This window comes from Macrosteles quadrilineatus, unplaced genomic scaffold (genome assembly GCF_028750875.1).
Source record: "Macrosteles quadrilineatus isolate MER2022 unplaced genomic scaffold, UCM_ALF_1.0 Scaffold_2__2_contigs__length_208266976, whole genome shotgun sequence".
Classification (NCBI taxonomy): domain Eukaryota; kingdom Metazoa; phylum Arthropoda; class Insecta; order Hemiptera; family Cicadellidae; genus Macrosteles; species Macrosteles quadrilineatus.
In genome coordinates this window covers 139,560,970-139,577,309 of record NW_026542595.1, presented here as the reverse complement: position 1 = coordinate 139,577,309, position 16,340 = coordinate 139,560,970, and the positions used below count along the sequence as shown (strand labels likewise).

Below are 16,340 nucleotides of genomic sequence, written 5' to 3'. Positions count from 1 at the left end.
GATTTACTGCTGCTCTCTCTGTCTGTGACTGTGTTGAACATTGTTAAGTGTTGTTGTCAGATTAGGTATTGAACATAGTTGTGAACTAGCCACAATAAACCATCAAATTTATCTTCCTTTATCTACGTCACTAACTGATTCTATGAATAGTTTTTCAAAGCTAACACCTAGAAAATGTGAATGCCATCTTTTAAATCTATAAAGGGTTCAAATAAAAAGATATTTTTTTTCTTTTTTGCAGGTACTTTAATGTCATATAATTATTGGTATATATAATATTTAACATAATATTAATATTGTGACGATCAAATCACTATACAGTTGTTCGTCGGTAACCATTTAAATTTTGGTACTTAACATAGTCTCTATACAATAGGCTATAGTAAAACAAATTCATTGTAAAAATATACAGTACGATATTAAAACAAAACTTTTCATTGACACAAACTATACAAAAATTGAAAGATACAGGGTAGCACGAAGAGTGTGCTTATTTAGGCTGTTATCACAGAACGCTATCTTGGGAGAGGAGGAAGAAGCTATGGGAACCGACACTGAATCACTGAGGGGGAAATGCTTCATGAAGCAACTTAACATAAAAATAATCACTAACAATAACAACACATAACTTGCAATATAAATGGATAACATTGTAACTGAATGATTGGGACTTTTTGGGAGTTTTATTGCGATATTGCTCCTCTAAGTTGGATACATTCATATTGCTCAGAGTAATTGAACATAGAACAACTAGATTATACTACACATTTACTGGAGGTAATTGATTTTAAAACCTGTGGTAAATTGACTTGTAATTTGACTTTTAGAAAGGTTAAATAAAAAAAAAATAGTTTACATTTTTAAGTACATTTGTAACTACTGAGGAGCTTATTTCAAATAATGAAGGTGACTTAAACAAATTTAATATCAATTGATTAAAAATAACAAAAATTGTTACCCTAAAATTAACAAAAACAAAATGCAAGTGAACAAAAAAATTATATTTCCTTAAACATATAATGATAAAATTAATGCTACTTAACAGAATTGCAAATATTCAGTAGTCCAGTGATTCAGTAGTCTCATAATAGCTGAAGGAGCCAAGCTCAAAAAAGAGAAAGAAATTGTCAACGATAAGGCCCAAATAAAGATAGGCAAACACGTGTCGACGTGCTAAGATCATGATTGTTTAGGCACCACCCAAGAAAGAAGAAGTGAAGTTCTACACATTCAAAAAATACACATCTCAAAGTGAAAAAATAACGCCTTCCAGGCGAAAAGCAACAATTAAAAACAGCTATGACTACGAATCTGAGTTACTTTCTCCAACGAAAAAGTAACTGAGATTTCATTCAAAATGGACACTGAAAGCCATTTCACTAAGTCATCTAAACAATGAGATGTTTCGCAAAATAGGGAGCACCTAAGTACTCCAAGCTATGAGAAAAAAACACTAACAGCCTCGCGATTGGTCCACTTTCCATGGGAAACAGAAAGAAAGGAAACAGATCGGCGGATGCTTTTGTGAAAATCCCTCCACGTTTTAGAATCTCTCGTTTTAGAATTGCTTTAAAACTATCTTTCCAATTCACTGTAGGAAAGTGTACCAAAAATATACACGTATATACAAATATTTTACAATCTACTTTCAATCGTATGTACACTGCTTATAACACCAGGGCACTTAAGTAGGGAGACGGAGGATTATTGTTAACAGCAAAAACTAACTGTTAACTTTGCTTCACAGTCTGTGAAATTTAAATTTTAATCAATTATTCAAAGATAAGGTAAAGTTATTAAGCTATAAAATAAAATATGTATTTTATTTTGACTACATAGAAAAAATACAAATTTCAACAAAACTAATCAGATTTATCATAGAAGATTAACTTTATCGATCATTCCAAACATCCCTTATTGACAAGCAATACCGATTAAATTCAAGTTAACTCTAATCCTCAGTCAACCTATTTGGCGGAAATCCAACGGATCACCATAATTATATATTACTTTATTCGTAGGTAAATTAAAACCTAAGAGTCACTTTTTGTAGAAATGGTGTTCCCTAGGATAAGGCTTGGGGAAAATATAATTTAAGTATCGTATAAAAACAAATTACAATCTGTTTCACACAAAACAGGTTTTCGGTTTAGGAAAACATATAAAAATGGGCAAGATGCACCTTTGAGCTGTAATTGAACAAAAGTCTATAAAGAAAGGCAATCTTTCAAATGAGGTTCACGGACGTAACAAAATAAAACATTTTATATTATATTTCCGAAATATAAATATGTATTGGCCATATCAAGAGTTGATCATTACAACCACAGATGGTAATACTGAAAGGTAATACTGAATATTACACTAGAAATCTCTAGTTCATCGTCGTATTGTTAAAATCGACTCGGTGATCAACTTAGTAAAACAAATTTATTTGAAAATTCATACTTTTTTACTGCAAAACACTTAAATTTGAAAGTCTCATCAATGGTCAATTTGGTTAGAGTCTTCATCACCCATATCTATTAGATTTAGTCCTATTAAAATTATTCATAATTTTTAATTTATTAGTTTTTCTTAACATAATTCAACATTTTAAATTAGAATAAAGACGAATTAAAGATACAACATTACTTTATGATGTGATTTTATCGACTTTCTTTCAACAAATGACAAAAATTGATTAAGGTTCTGTACTATAAGTTTGTAAATTTATTTGGTGGGAACTAAAAAAGTCTTGTATGGGATTTTTATGCTGATAAAGACATCTGAAAATACAAATTTTGAAGTCTTCCAAAATTAGTGAAACAAAAACAAATCTAGAAAAGCAAAAAAACAACAAAAAACAAAAACAAAATTTAGATCTTTTCCCAAAATTAGTTAAATTCCAAAAGAAACAAATCGTATAGGCCACTGGAATACTTAAAACTACGCTGTGGACCTCACTGAAAGACTGCCGAGTCTAAGTACGAGGTTTACAAGGGCCAGACCGACTGCTACGTCTCCAGCGACGCGATCAGACTGTGGTAGACGACAGACTGGAGCTCGTTGAAGATGGACGAGTGACCGCAGGAGTAACTTGGCGTATCTCGTAACCTATCCGCCTCCAGCCGCGGCCTCTTGTCCGAGGGCGTGTCTAGGTCGACTACGTTAACGTCTTCGTCTTCATCTTCGTCAAGCGACGTGACCATACGGGGTGTCGGAGGCAGGTAGAACTGGGAGAGGACGTCTTGAACATCACAGTCTTCCACATCGTCGAACGATCTGCGGAAAAAACTGGAGGTTAGCAGGATTTGAGATTGGTGTACACCTTAGTCATGTGAGAATTGTCAACATTTTATAATGGTTTGATTGACAGAATTGCCACTTGGAGAATAATTAACTGTCATACTTGACATTACTTGTTAGTTCATGACAAGACCTGGAACTTTACTCTTTTGAAATGTCAAAGTAGCCATATCCGTATTTTAGTAAGTGGTGGTTAGCATCTTCAACAGCATTGGTACAGTTTCAATTCTCAAAATGTTAAAGGTTAGCATTTCCAGGGCTTTGAGCCATTTAGTGAAAAATCTTCAGAAAAAAATGTACAATGCTAATCTGAGCATACTAGTTCATTAAATCTCTTTCCAGAATTTAAATTAGAGATAAAAATATTCAATGTCGTTTCCACAAATTCACAGAGAACTAGAAAGCTACATGTACCAATCTAAAAATGTAGCCTAACCTTTTTCTGCCGGCGGCGCAGCGACTGGCAGGTGTTTCTTCCTCAGGAGCCACTAAGCTGTCCATGAGGTCCATGGACTCCTCACAGCCCAGGGGGTCCTCCGAAGGCTTGGCGTGGGGAGGCTTGTGAGGCTCAGGTAGGTTGGTGATGTCCACCAGTTGGTCAGACTGGGAGGTACGAGTTGTCGTAGTGGTAGCACTTGCCAGTGGGTCCACCGTGTTCTCGTCTTCCTTGAACAGGTCCGACGAGTAGCTATACCGGAAACTCTGCTGCTTCACCATCTTCTCTTCTCGAGACTCGCGTTGCAGTTTCCTCATCGTGTTGTTAATCAAGACCGACCGTCTGAGCGAACTCTCGGGGTCCTCGATCTTCTTCAGCTTGTTGATGGAAATCTTGAGTACTTTTCTTCGCTCCTGAAAAAATGGGTTTAGTTGAGAAAATGGAAAACAACAACGTTAGCCTTTGAAATTTAACAACATTTATATAGTTAATAGATCATAAAATTATTTTTAGAGTTGGTATCTGGGGTTCGAGGATATTAAAATGTATCATTTGATTTTTCCATGAAATTTCAACCATTCATGATTATACACTTCATTGAGTGTATGCTTGTAGTAATTTCTTGTTCAGCAACTTCTTATATTGCATTATGTGAAGTCTTTGTTCACCTGGATTTTTATAGCGGAGCGGAGAGTCCTTTTATTTGTGCACTAATGACTACCTATCTTTGGCTAGTGCAATGAAAATCATCCTCTTGTAGAATCTAAAACCTTTATTCATGTGCTTTTTTTTTGTATTGATGTTGACTAATATTGTTTACTCTTTACAGTTTTAGTAAGTTATACAAGAAAGCTAGTAAAGTAATTTTAGGACCTTAATATTATTTTCAGCTGATCGTTAAGAGAGGTTTAAAACGGAATTCTCACCTCTTTTTGTCGGTACTTGGCGCTGATCATGGTTGGGCGCGCCGGCCGACCACAGAAGCTTGTGGGGTAGGTGCGAGGGGCGTCGAACATGTCGTCGTCATCCTCGTGTTGTTGTTTGGCGGGAAGGGAGTTGTTGTTGTGGTTGACGAGTGGCAGCCCGGACCTCATCTCGTCGTCCAGTAGGCCTGGCCCTCCTGCAACAACAACCAAAAGTTTGAGGTTCGATTCTTTCAATTACAGAATGTTTCTACTATGTGTAAGATGTTGATATATTGAATAGAGTATGGTAGTTAAAATATCCTATTCGTTTTTTCATAGTCAGTAAAAATATCCTATTGGTTTTTTTTTTCACATTATTTCCAACAAATAAACAAGCAAACAAATGAATGAATGCTTAGGCTATAATCCTGTAAAGACAAATCAACATGAAAGTAGCTATGCCAATCAATATCCAAACATGTATCCGTGGCAATCAATATTTAAGCATGCGGCCGTGTCAAGACGGTGGCAAGGGGCAGGATGCGAGTTAATTGGCGACTTTGCCTTCAATTACGGGGCATTGTCTGCCTGCTCCTGAACATCTGCCTACTCCCTCTCTCTCACACACTCCGGCCGTAGCCACCGTACTACGCCTGCGCTTTGTAAACTATCCGTCAACCTGCCTCACCCTTGGACTCCAGCTGTCCGAAACAATCTTTGGCAAACAATGCAGGAGAAACATCTGATCCAATTTGGATAGTGTTAGAGGAACAGCTGATCCATATCGGAAACATGTGTATGATTTTTCACGGGTGAATCAAGGCAACGTTTCTTAAAATAATATGTTACAGACCAACATGTATAGTAACTGAATTTTAATACAGTTGTGTTCCACATACTAAGAGCAAATCTAAGAGCGTGTACATTCGGGATGAGCTTAATTGAACTATCACGTGAAAAACATAATCATCACATTCAATTAAAACCCTATCAAGGTCGATAGGGCATTGTTGACAAAGTGATGAAATCCTGTTGATTAAAACATGGAGCAGGCGTGATCGAAAAGAGCATCGGGTAAATAAAACCATTACTCACAATTAACTGAGGGAGCTAGATGGGGAGAGATGATTTGCATACAGAGGGTGCATGAATTTACACTGGGAGACGACAAGGGGTTAAAGTGTATAGCACTAACACAGAATTATGTAGTACAAATAAAATGACATCATTTAATTAAAGCGGAGCTGGTGTCAGAATTTAATTTGGATATTACAAGTAGTCTATGTCTTATTTTAGAATAGAAAAGCGTATTTTGACGTGTTTCATAATGGTTTCATGCTCGGATACGCTTGAGTAAGCCGATATCGACTAAAAGCTCCCCTCATATTATTCAAGGTGATTCTTCAATGTGTAATTTACGCTTTGGTAATGATAATGCCATAGGAAAAGAAATACTTTGCAAATAAATCTATTTCTTTGAAAATCAGGAATACTGTAATTTAATTTGCAATAATTTCTGGAAAATTACTTTTAAACCACAGTATAGGCCGACTATTTAAAGTCATTGAAACTGTCCTTTCACAAGTCGCTCTCTATATAATATATGAGATGAACCCAGTATCTTCTCTTTTTCTTTCGCGCGCGAAACTTTAGCAACAAAGCACATACTACGGCTGTATCATTGAAATCCATTCGGAACGCTGTAACGAATGTATTTCCAACACGTTCAAGACTAGATCCGCGACTAAAAAGTTGCCTGTGTGCGCACTCCAGCTCAACTGTCGCTAGACTTCAGTCAGAGTCTCCGAGAGAGTTGCGCAACAGTCCCCCGATTAGTCGGGCAACTGTTGCGCAACTCAAAATCGCCTGTGTGCGCCTGGCCTTAGAAGAAAAGGATTCATTTGATGGTTCCTCTTGTAGATTTTGTCCTTTAAGAAAAGTTAAATGCTATAAAAACTTATTGCCATCCATATGACAATTGTCGGCAAAGAAGATCACGCAATTGTCGGCAACACAGACTGGCCAAGTATGTAGCGCTCCAAGCGGCGGCGTCGGCAACCACCTTGTCTGACAGCCAGTTTCAACATTGATCATGTTATGTAATTAGTGGTAAATGACCTTGTTGATTTACTCGCGGCCTACACAATCTGTTTTGCGAGAATTACCGTCGCATTGTACACTACGTCACATTTTGGCGCACTGGTTGGCTTTCGTGAACAATTAGTTCTGTGTTGGCGAGCGATTCTATGAATTACAGCTAAACAGCTTTTCAGAAGTGAGCGGATAACGTTTCACTTGAAAAGTTTAATCATTGCAGGAAATTTGCAAACTATAAGTGCAAAATAAAATATTTATATGTTTTATAATTATCAAGCACAGAACCCTTTTAGTATTGACAGTTTTTTCGAATTAAACTTACTGTAAACTATAGAAGTAGGCCTAGTAAAATTTATGTTTTCAAGTTTAATACACAACAGTTAATTTTTAGACTACCGGTACAACATGGACAACTGCATATAAATATACTTAAATAATTATTGTCATAGTAAGTTGTGAATGACTTAAAAATTAATACATATGTGACTGTTTTATCGGTTTAATTTGTTTAATAGTTTAATCATTTTTAGTTTTTATTTCGTATTTAAAAAGTAATTGTCTCGTAAATAATTGTAATCACCCTGTATAACAAAAGAGTTGATTTACAGTAGGCCTTTTATGTTCAGAAGTAAAATAATAATTTGTTAATTACATTTCAAAACTATATTGTACTGTACTTTAGAACCTCATCCCACTAAAGTGACACAATAAACAAAGCGCGAGACGCAATTCAAGAAAACACGCAGAGCAAACTACACATGTAATCAAGTCAATGTTTGTTCTGTAAGCGTCGTTTGTGGACTTAGTTCCCGTAGCGACCGCTAGATAGTAGAGCGACCTCAAAACACTGCTTAGAACTGTACAATTTGGCTGTTTGCCCTCACAGTTGAAGAGAATGTAATAAACATTTGCTCTTCTTTGTTTTAATGCTTTAACTTCTATCTGTATACATTTGTCTTGAAATTGGCCGCATTCTCTTAACTAAGAGAAGAAAATTCCGATATTGTGTTACTGTTGTATGATCTTTCAATCTATGTGCTGTGTAACTTAATAATATGAAAAGTTTACACTCATGTTGTTGTAACAATAATGAAGACAGTGCAGGTTTAGAAAGTGTTTAGTTTAACCCAAATTAACATAAAAATGCCTTTATTGTGTTCCAGACAGATTTACTAACAAAGAGTGATATTTAATTGAATCTTAACACAAACCTAACATAAAACCAATTCGGCGACTTTCTTTCTTATCTTACATTATTTCACAGCCCCATTAGTAAGCTTTACCCCAAAAATTCCCTTTTTGTACCCCTGTTTGTAATTCAATATGTACCAAAATGCTAACGCACTTTTACCCACACCAACACAAAAAATTCCTTACCCTCTACCATATATTTATAACAAAGAACGGTACTTCATTCATCCAACAACCAGTAGTAAATACATTTCAATCTCACCGAGAACACATCCATAAACTAAAGGGAAGCCCTCGAAAATCCGTTACACTAACATTATCATCATTCACGACCCCATTACCAACATAACCGTCCAAAATATCCCTCTCCGTGGTAAAAATCCCACTGTCAACACCGAGTAAGTCACGAAATTAAAACAAAGAGCCTGACAGATGCCACTGTACACCGGGAAGGGAAGTGAACGCGTTTATGTAATAAGGCAAGTGGGGAACCCTACAGTATAGATAACCGCAATTGAGGGGGGATATTTGGGGGGGCGGGGGCAGGTGACGCGCGTGGCTAGGAAACAGCTGTCTGTCTGTCTGCGCCTGATTTGTAGCTCACGTGTTGAAGAGCCGTTCCACATTTCGGTAGAATATACGACGCGCGACCAAGACGCTTAATTGAAATTGTTGCTTTGAAGTCGAGATTCGGTAAATTGAAAAGGTGTTGAAGTATTTAAACTTTGGAGATTGGGGTGTGAGAGATTGTTTTTACGTGACAGAGTGGATTCGTTTTAAACGTTTTAGAATTAATTTTTAGTTAGGACTAAATCGACAATTTACGTTAGAACTATTGACTGTAAACCTTATGTTCTTAGCAATACGGGAGCTTCCCTGAACGGGATACTCCCGTATTGCTAAGGGTGTAAAGAAATTTTCAATCATTGGTAAACCTCAGAAAAAATCAATTCTAAGAATCCACACAGTGCTAAACGGAGTTAACACCTTTTTTAGGTAAAAAATCACATTCTTCTTAGATATAGGTTTACACAAATTTAAATTAGCGTACCTAACAATCTTTAGCCTACCAACTTCAAAATTCTCTTTGTTCCAAAAAAGAATTATCTTCAAAAACTCCACTACTTATAATTTTAACTCTAGCGGCGTATCAGATTCCAAATCCGTTGAACTTGATCCACAAAATAGGCTACATGTATTTACAATGACTTTATAAACAACGATACACAAATTGCACTTCAACCAAACCCTCTCAACCACAAATGCCACAACGCACAATCTTCGCTGCAAGTCCCATAACCAGAGATTGACAAGTTTATAAACAGCAATTGAAGGGGTAGAAGGGTGTTTACCCCTCAGTCACCCCTTCCGCTCACTCTCGATTGCTTCTGTTAAAAGGTTTCCCTGCAACTCGGGTGTTGGTTTCTCGGGTCAAATTCTGCCAGGCTGGGACAACTGCAGTAATGGAGGAATAGATTCAACGGTTGGATACTGATTTTGGTTAACTTAAGTATTGAAAATTCAATTCCTTCGGTGCAAAAATAGCTTAGTTGCCTAGTTGGTTTTGTCAGCTAACAATAATAATACTGTACTTCGTGTTGAATGGACAAACATGAAATCCTACAGCTTAAGTCAATAAATAATAAAAGATTGTAAGAAACGTATTTGGGATGACCATAGAATTAACCTAAAAGATTGTGAATGGAAATTGGACAGGAATACTTTAAAATATCGATAAGTTAGCAAATATCGGTGGAATTTCTAAAAATAAAACAGATTTTCTTCCTTTCTATCTTTCATGAAAATTGTAAATCTTACTTGAAAATGAACAATGTAAATAACATTTTTTACTAAACAAAACTATGAATTTTGCATGTATTGTATACTAAAACAAACGGCAAACAAAAAAAAAATCAATTCTAAATAGACATATTTTAATTTTCAGATCCACAATATTTACTTTTCAATAATTTGTTTACTCTGAATCACCTTTCCACAAAGAAATTTTACAATATTGCTCACAGTGTACATCAACATCAACAAAAAAGTAGTTTGAAGTCATGTTAAAAACAACAAAATGCTGGTTAGTTAGAACAAGATTACAAGATACTGTAGCGGGCCAGGTTAAACACCCCCCCCCTCCCACCTCATTCAACCCCATTTCAATGCAGAGAGCGTTCTCAGGGGGAGGGGGGGCTTGAATATTTCACCCGCTCTAACTTTGATATTACACTGTTTGATCTTATAGCTGTCAGAGCCGTCTTTATGCTTTCGTCGAAATTAACAGTTTTGTTTCCAAACCCACGAGGAATGTTTTTGAGTGTTTCTGTTGTTTGTGAATACTTTTGAATGCAATTTGTATTTATTTATTTGTATTTTACAATTTCCTAATTTTCCTAATTTTACTTTTTTTTATTTCATTTACTAATTTTCCTTTCCTAATTTTACAATTTTGTAAAATTTCATTGGCACAATTATAAAATTTCAATAATATAATCAATAAGCAATGTATGTTTTTATAAGTTAACTACAGATTTTCTAGTTTAATTTATCTTAATTCTTTGTACTCTTGATAATCATATTCTACTCATTTAAATGCAGAAATGTATACACAAACAAAGCCATACACTTTTTAAAATGTACATAAATTTGTCTATCTCATTATAATCAGTAATATTTGTCAGCTGCATTTTTGTCACAGTGTTTTTCCATACCCTTTTAATTATGAAATAACAAAACCTTGAGCTATTTTTTTAGAAACACTAGCTGCTCGAAAAATTGCGAAAATATCATAGGGAAAGTCAGAATTAAAATAGAATTTCGAACGTTAGCAGTTAGCAAAATTCTTAATCACACCGAAATAGAGTGATGTTGTTTCTACGCTTATAAAATGTATACAGATATGATATATCCAACACAGCAACATTTTACTAGATGACAAATATAATATCAATATAAATCGGGACGCCAACATACAACCTGTTTCTTTATAATCGGACCATTGTAATGAATTCTACCGACAAAACTACAATACCGACAAATCCAACACTCACACTCAATTGCGATACCAACTTATTGTAGTCAGGATGAAGGGTCCCAAAGGCGGTAACCGACAAAGTTGCAAGTGAATGTATAATGCAATATAGACAATTACACACTCTTGGGTCAGTGCCGGGAACAATATCGGCGCGAGAGAGAGGGAATAGTGTGCGAGAGAGAGCGCAACTACACTACAGCTAGCCCGGTGGAAGATGGGCCTCAGTCTTGTATATCGCATTCCAGTAATTGATAGCCATTTAACGATGTTTGTACAAATGGTTTACAAGAGTACAAGTACAATTTCGGTGTTTGCGTATTTTAACACTTGCACCCGTGACGGTGTATGGCGTACACGTGATAATCTATTATTAATTACACGTGTTATTAATTTAGAGTTGTAAGATAAGTCGATAAACTAATTTGTTTGCCTAAGTAGATAATTTTTAAAGCTTTTAGAGTGTTGAACATGTTATTTAAATTAGACTAAGTAATTGCTAATAATGTGTTAATTAAATTGTCCTAAAGTGTAATTAAGAGATGTGGTTTATCAAAATTGCACAGATTTAGCAAATGGTTCAAGATGAATTGTAGGAGTAAATTGGTTCAATAATGAAACCCTTTCTTTATTTTTTATTCAAATTCAAACTACTGTAAATGATAAAAAAATGTGTTTCAAAATATTATTAAAACGTTAACCCAGTAAACATTGTAAGCCTCTTTTAATTATTAACTAGCCACAACCAGTGGTTTGTACTCATTGACACAACTAACAAAATAAAAAGGTTGCTCAATTATGCATAAACGTAGTGACAACAGCTACAGTATTCAGAAGGCAGAGATCGTGCGATGCGCGACGACGTGATCGTGAAGGCAGTGGAACGGAGCGCTCGGCCACCTTGATACAACAGGAACTAACGCACGGCCTTGTCCGAAATCGAATACCACCGCCAGCATTCCTACCTTCCCGTGGGGACAGCTCACGCTCACAGCTGGCCGAACCCCGGGCCACTTCATTCATACCGAAAACTGTCATCCGGTTGTAATCGATTTAGACTTTCATCACGTGAAATGAATCGATTTGGTCAAATTGATGTGGGAAATGAACGTTTAGTTATTACCTGATTAGCCGTGAGGTGATTATGTGGCAATAATTCAAAGAACGAAGATTTCAAATAGAGCAAAAATAATTTTGTAAAAATGAATCAGTGAGCATCCAAAATCAAACACGCATAACCATTTATTCTAGTTACACATCGAACCCGATTGCGAAATTAAAATCCACGCCCCAATATTAATTCACAGGAAACGAGAAGGAAAACGAAACTTTACACTGATCACAGATATGAATTATAAATCCAATTCAACACCTACTAAAGGTTCGATTTACGTTAAACGGATTGCAGTTAATCACTCAGACGATAAGGGCAATCAGCTTGTGAAACGGATGTAATTGAAGAGAGTGAGGGGGGGGGGGGCGGGGGGATCTACCCTGTAGGGAGGCACAAGGGTGACTGAAGGGGCTTCACAATCAATACAACCCTTACTTTGGTCAATCCGGCCATAAATAGAGGGATCATCGCTTCCTTCCTGAGACCACACTGTAAACAGCTGTTGTACTGATCAGCTGGTTGTTTGCGGATTTTAAATCAGCTGGTTGTTAGTGTTTAAACTGTTTTAGAACTGTTATTGTTAGGTTGGTTAATTCCTTGAATACAATCCAGTATTAAAAGATGATGTGTTAAAAGATGTTGAGAGTTATTTAAGTTTGTGTACATTTAATTGTTGAATTATTATTCCTAGGTGACCAGAGCTGGGAAATTATCGTAATACTGTATCTTTATTAGTTGTTTAGTAACGAGGTAAATGGATTGCTTATGGTTTGTAGATTTTTAAATATATTTTAAATGAGTAGAATATCATACGTACACTAAAGCATTCAAGAAAGATAAAATTGTTTATTGTAGCTTAAATAGTTATGTATGTAAATGGTTTTATACGTTTCAAACTATTCTGTTTCTAGAGTATGTTAATCAAAATGTTGAACAAATTAATAGGCCTACTTATTTGTAAACGTTACCGAGCGAATGAAAATTTTATTTCTGACTAAAGCAGTATACAGTTTATCATCGGTAAGTTTATCTCATATTTGAAAAAATATTATTTTTTATTACTCCTTAATTGCCAAGAGGGGAATGTAAGGATTACAATCACAACCTGTTTGCGAACATCGATCATATTTTAGCGGCTACAAAACAAAGCGGAAAGTATTCAACAACTGTTCATTTGTATTTATTTAGTGAAACGTGTACATACTGAATGGCCATGACCATCATAGGACAATAGGAAACGAAGAAACGTGATAAGGTGGCGACGACAGCCATGACAGGTGATAGCTTATCAGTTGCCACCTGGTCACGTGACAGTGATAAGACGCACGCCTTATCCAGACCACAACCAGTCTTATCAGTTTATTTATACACAACTGAACCTACAATATTTGTTATAATTTTGACTATAGATTCTTCCATTCGATTTTCTACTATCCTTTCAGATCAAAAATAAAATTTGCTAATGAATTCGGCCAAGGTAAAGAGAATTAACCTGAGGAATAATTTTATAACCGTCGCTTGGGAAACAACTAAAAATAATTATGAATATAACAGTAGAGTGTAATGTGATTATTATGCTTCGATTTTAAATGCACATAATGCTATCCAGTTATTTGTGAAATTATGGTAACTAAACAATAAAAGGTTTTGTTAACCTACCCAGATATCTTTAAAAAATAGATTGTGAAGCCTTTTAGGACCGTAAAAAACAATACTGTGTCAATGGTAATTACTTGTTAACGGTTTTAATAGATTTCAATGCTCTTCCGTTTGATATGTAGGTAGAATTTAAAATCACTCATAGATACAACAAAATAATTACAAAAACAACAATTGAATACCACATTTATTGCGAAAAACGCGTATCCCTGGACATTTAATTCCGTTATGGAAGTAATTTATTTAAATACTTGAAAGCACCACAGATACCATGGGGGAAATCTTCACTTAACAATAATCAAAAGTCTTATCACTTAACATGATTTTAATAATTATTACTCACTTCTTTTACAAAAGATATTCACCAACCAATCGAGCAAATCACAATCGATGGAAACCACTTAAAACCAAACTCACGACTGTTCGCAGCTACAACAAAGAAGATATTAAGCAATTCGTCCACGAGCCCGTCAGCTGTAGATACAGCCACAGCTGATTAGATAACATCTGATGACGCTACAACAGCTGATCCGAACGGACCGGCGCGAAGCTGTAAACATTTATCGCAGTCACGGAAAGCACTATTACCCAGTTAATGGCGCAGTGTAATATACTGTTACATGTGTACTGATTTGCTACACTTAGCGTACAACTTGTGTTTTGTACTATACATTTTCGGATCGTTAAATAAAAATATGTTTGTTGTTATTATTATTTGTTTTCGGTTAGATAAAGTTGTCTAACTCGCCTTCCAACATACAAAATTTAATTTCTATATTAAATATAGAACATTGATAAAAAATTGATAAAATTAATACATCAGTAAAATGAAATACGTAATGTTCCAATATGACAATGAGCTAGAATCCTGAATCAAAAGTGATTGTTGCAATGCACTCATCATTTATTTTTACTACATCTAAAAAATGAGTCAACTGCGATTGGTCATTGATTCAACATCATTTATCTGCAAGTTTGTCAGAATAAATGTTGTAACTATATTTTATGACTAATAATACTAGTCAGCTAATTTTCAGGATTCAGTATTGTTAACGATACAAAGATCGGGTAAAAGTTTAAGCTCAAGTAATGTTAGGCGTGACGGCGTGACAAATAATGATAACGTAAATGCTTTACTTATTTGGAGTGCGACTGCGGCTTAATGCTTATCATTTCGAGAGGCGTAGATGACGTGGGCAGGAAAACAATTGTTTCAACATCTTGATTGCTTCATGAGTCGCAACGTGCAAGTACAAGTATTGTACTAGGAGAAAACATCACGGGTTTTTATCGACATGATTCTGGGAGAAAATATATTTTATATACGATCCAGTACTAAGACAAATTATGTGTGTAGCCAACAAGATTACAGTGACGATGTTTGCTTATGATGTCATAATTTGACAATAGAAACAGCTGATGTAATTCTACAACCAATAAATGTTTTGATTCTCTAATTTTACACGATCAAGTATCTGAATGGAAAGGAATGTTGATGCCCAAATAAAAAACAATTAAAATCTCGACCTAAAAAGGTCTCAAATGTATCCATGAAATCGTCATATAAAACTAAATGTGTTGTGGGAAAAATCTGAAAATCCTATACAAAAAAATGCCGAAGCTAAATTCCATTAAAAATCGCTACTGTGTCACAAATAACATACAACTTTAAGCTTACACTATTCGAAAGATTGCATTTTAATAAATTTGTCCCGATAAAACCATCAAATGGCGTACCAAAATCGTCCGCAATACCTCTATGCAAGCTTGGTTGGTGGTTGGCAAGTTCATGGTGGAGGTTGTCGTTGACGCAACGTCGTATTGGTGTCGTGGCCTACATGCTCGCGCTGTTTCACAAGTCGAGTTATCCATGCTCTCTCTCTCTCTCTCCCTCCCCCACCTTTCGGACTTTCCCCTTCTATTGTCACTGTGTCTAATTGTTACAACTCATCACGAGTGAGAGCTTCATTATAACAGCGGAGATTGGATAATTTTCTTCTAGGTTAGGATAATAAATAATAAAAATTCCATATTTTTTAGCTTCATCTACGCCAATGGAACCTTGTACGTTATTTTGTAAAACATTTAATCCCTAGCCATCTTTAGTTAGAAAACCTAATATTAATCTAGAATCGATCTTGTTTGAAATCGAACCAGCGACCTTCACATCAGAAGGCGAGCTTTATTACCACTGGCTACCAAGACAATAGAGAAATTCGAGTAACCAATTCGATAACATTCAAAACTCAATTAGTTCATGAGACATGAGAGAGATTTTCAAAGATAATAAAAATTCACCCCAATCAGTCTGCAATCAATCAAGCTTGATGAAAGCTCAATTCGTTCGTTGATATCGGATAATGCACTTCAGATAACCTACTGGTCTAAAAAATTGTTTCCGATTTTTTCAATCTTTTTCGTATTTTTAAGAGTATAATCCCTTTCAGTAATTGTGGTAGAACATGGCAGGTATTTTTTAAACGTTTACACGACTTATACATACATTACTATGGTTGCAAAATTCTACAACAATGAAAACCTAATCGACACCAGACCTACTCTCATCTCAAACAGTGAGTATTTGGCGAAACGCCACGCGTCGCTCGACAATTTGAC

At 35.5% G+C, this 16,340-nt stretch overlaps 1 protein-coding gene across 1 annotated transcript; it reads right to left on the bottom strand.

Moving 5' to 3' along the window:
• Positions 1-242: 242 nt before the first annotated feature.
• LOC128986961 (uncharacterized) lies at positions 243-15,550 on the bottom strand. The gene is made up of 4 exons (XM_054407593.1): positions 15,480-15,550; positions 4,651-4,844; positions 3,725-4,137; positions 243-3,264 (listed from the first exon to the last, which is right to left on the bottom strand). The coding sequence occupies exons 2-4, from the start codon at positions 4,816-4,818 to the stop codon at positions 2,997-2,999; spliced, it is 849 nt and encodes a 282-aa protein (XP_054263568.1). The 5' UTR covers positions 4,819-4,844; positions 15,480-15,550; the 3' UTR covers positions 243-2,996.
• Between the last annotated feature and the right edge of the window lie 790 nt (positions 15,551-16,340).

Coding starts and splice junctions, on each gene's coding strand:
- LOC128986961 (XM_054407593.1), bottom strand. CDS start 4,818: ATGAGGTCCGGGCTGCCACTCGTCAACCACAACAACAACTCCCTTCCC. Junction 4,138..4,650: donor CCAAGTACCGACAAAAAGAG/GTGAGAATTCCG, acceptor CCATTTTTTCAG/GAGCGAAGAAAAGTACTCAA. Junction 3,265..3,724: donor TGCGCCGCCGGCAGAAAAAG/GTTAGGCTACAT, acceptor TTTTTTCCGCAG/ATCGTTCGACGATGTGGAAG.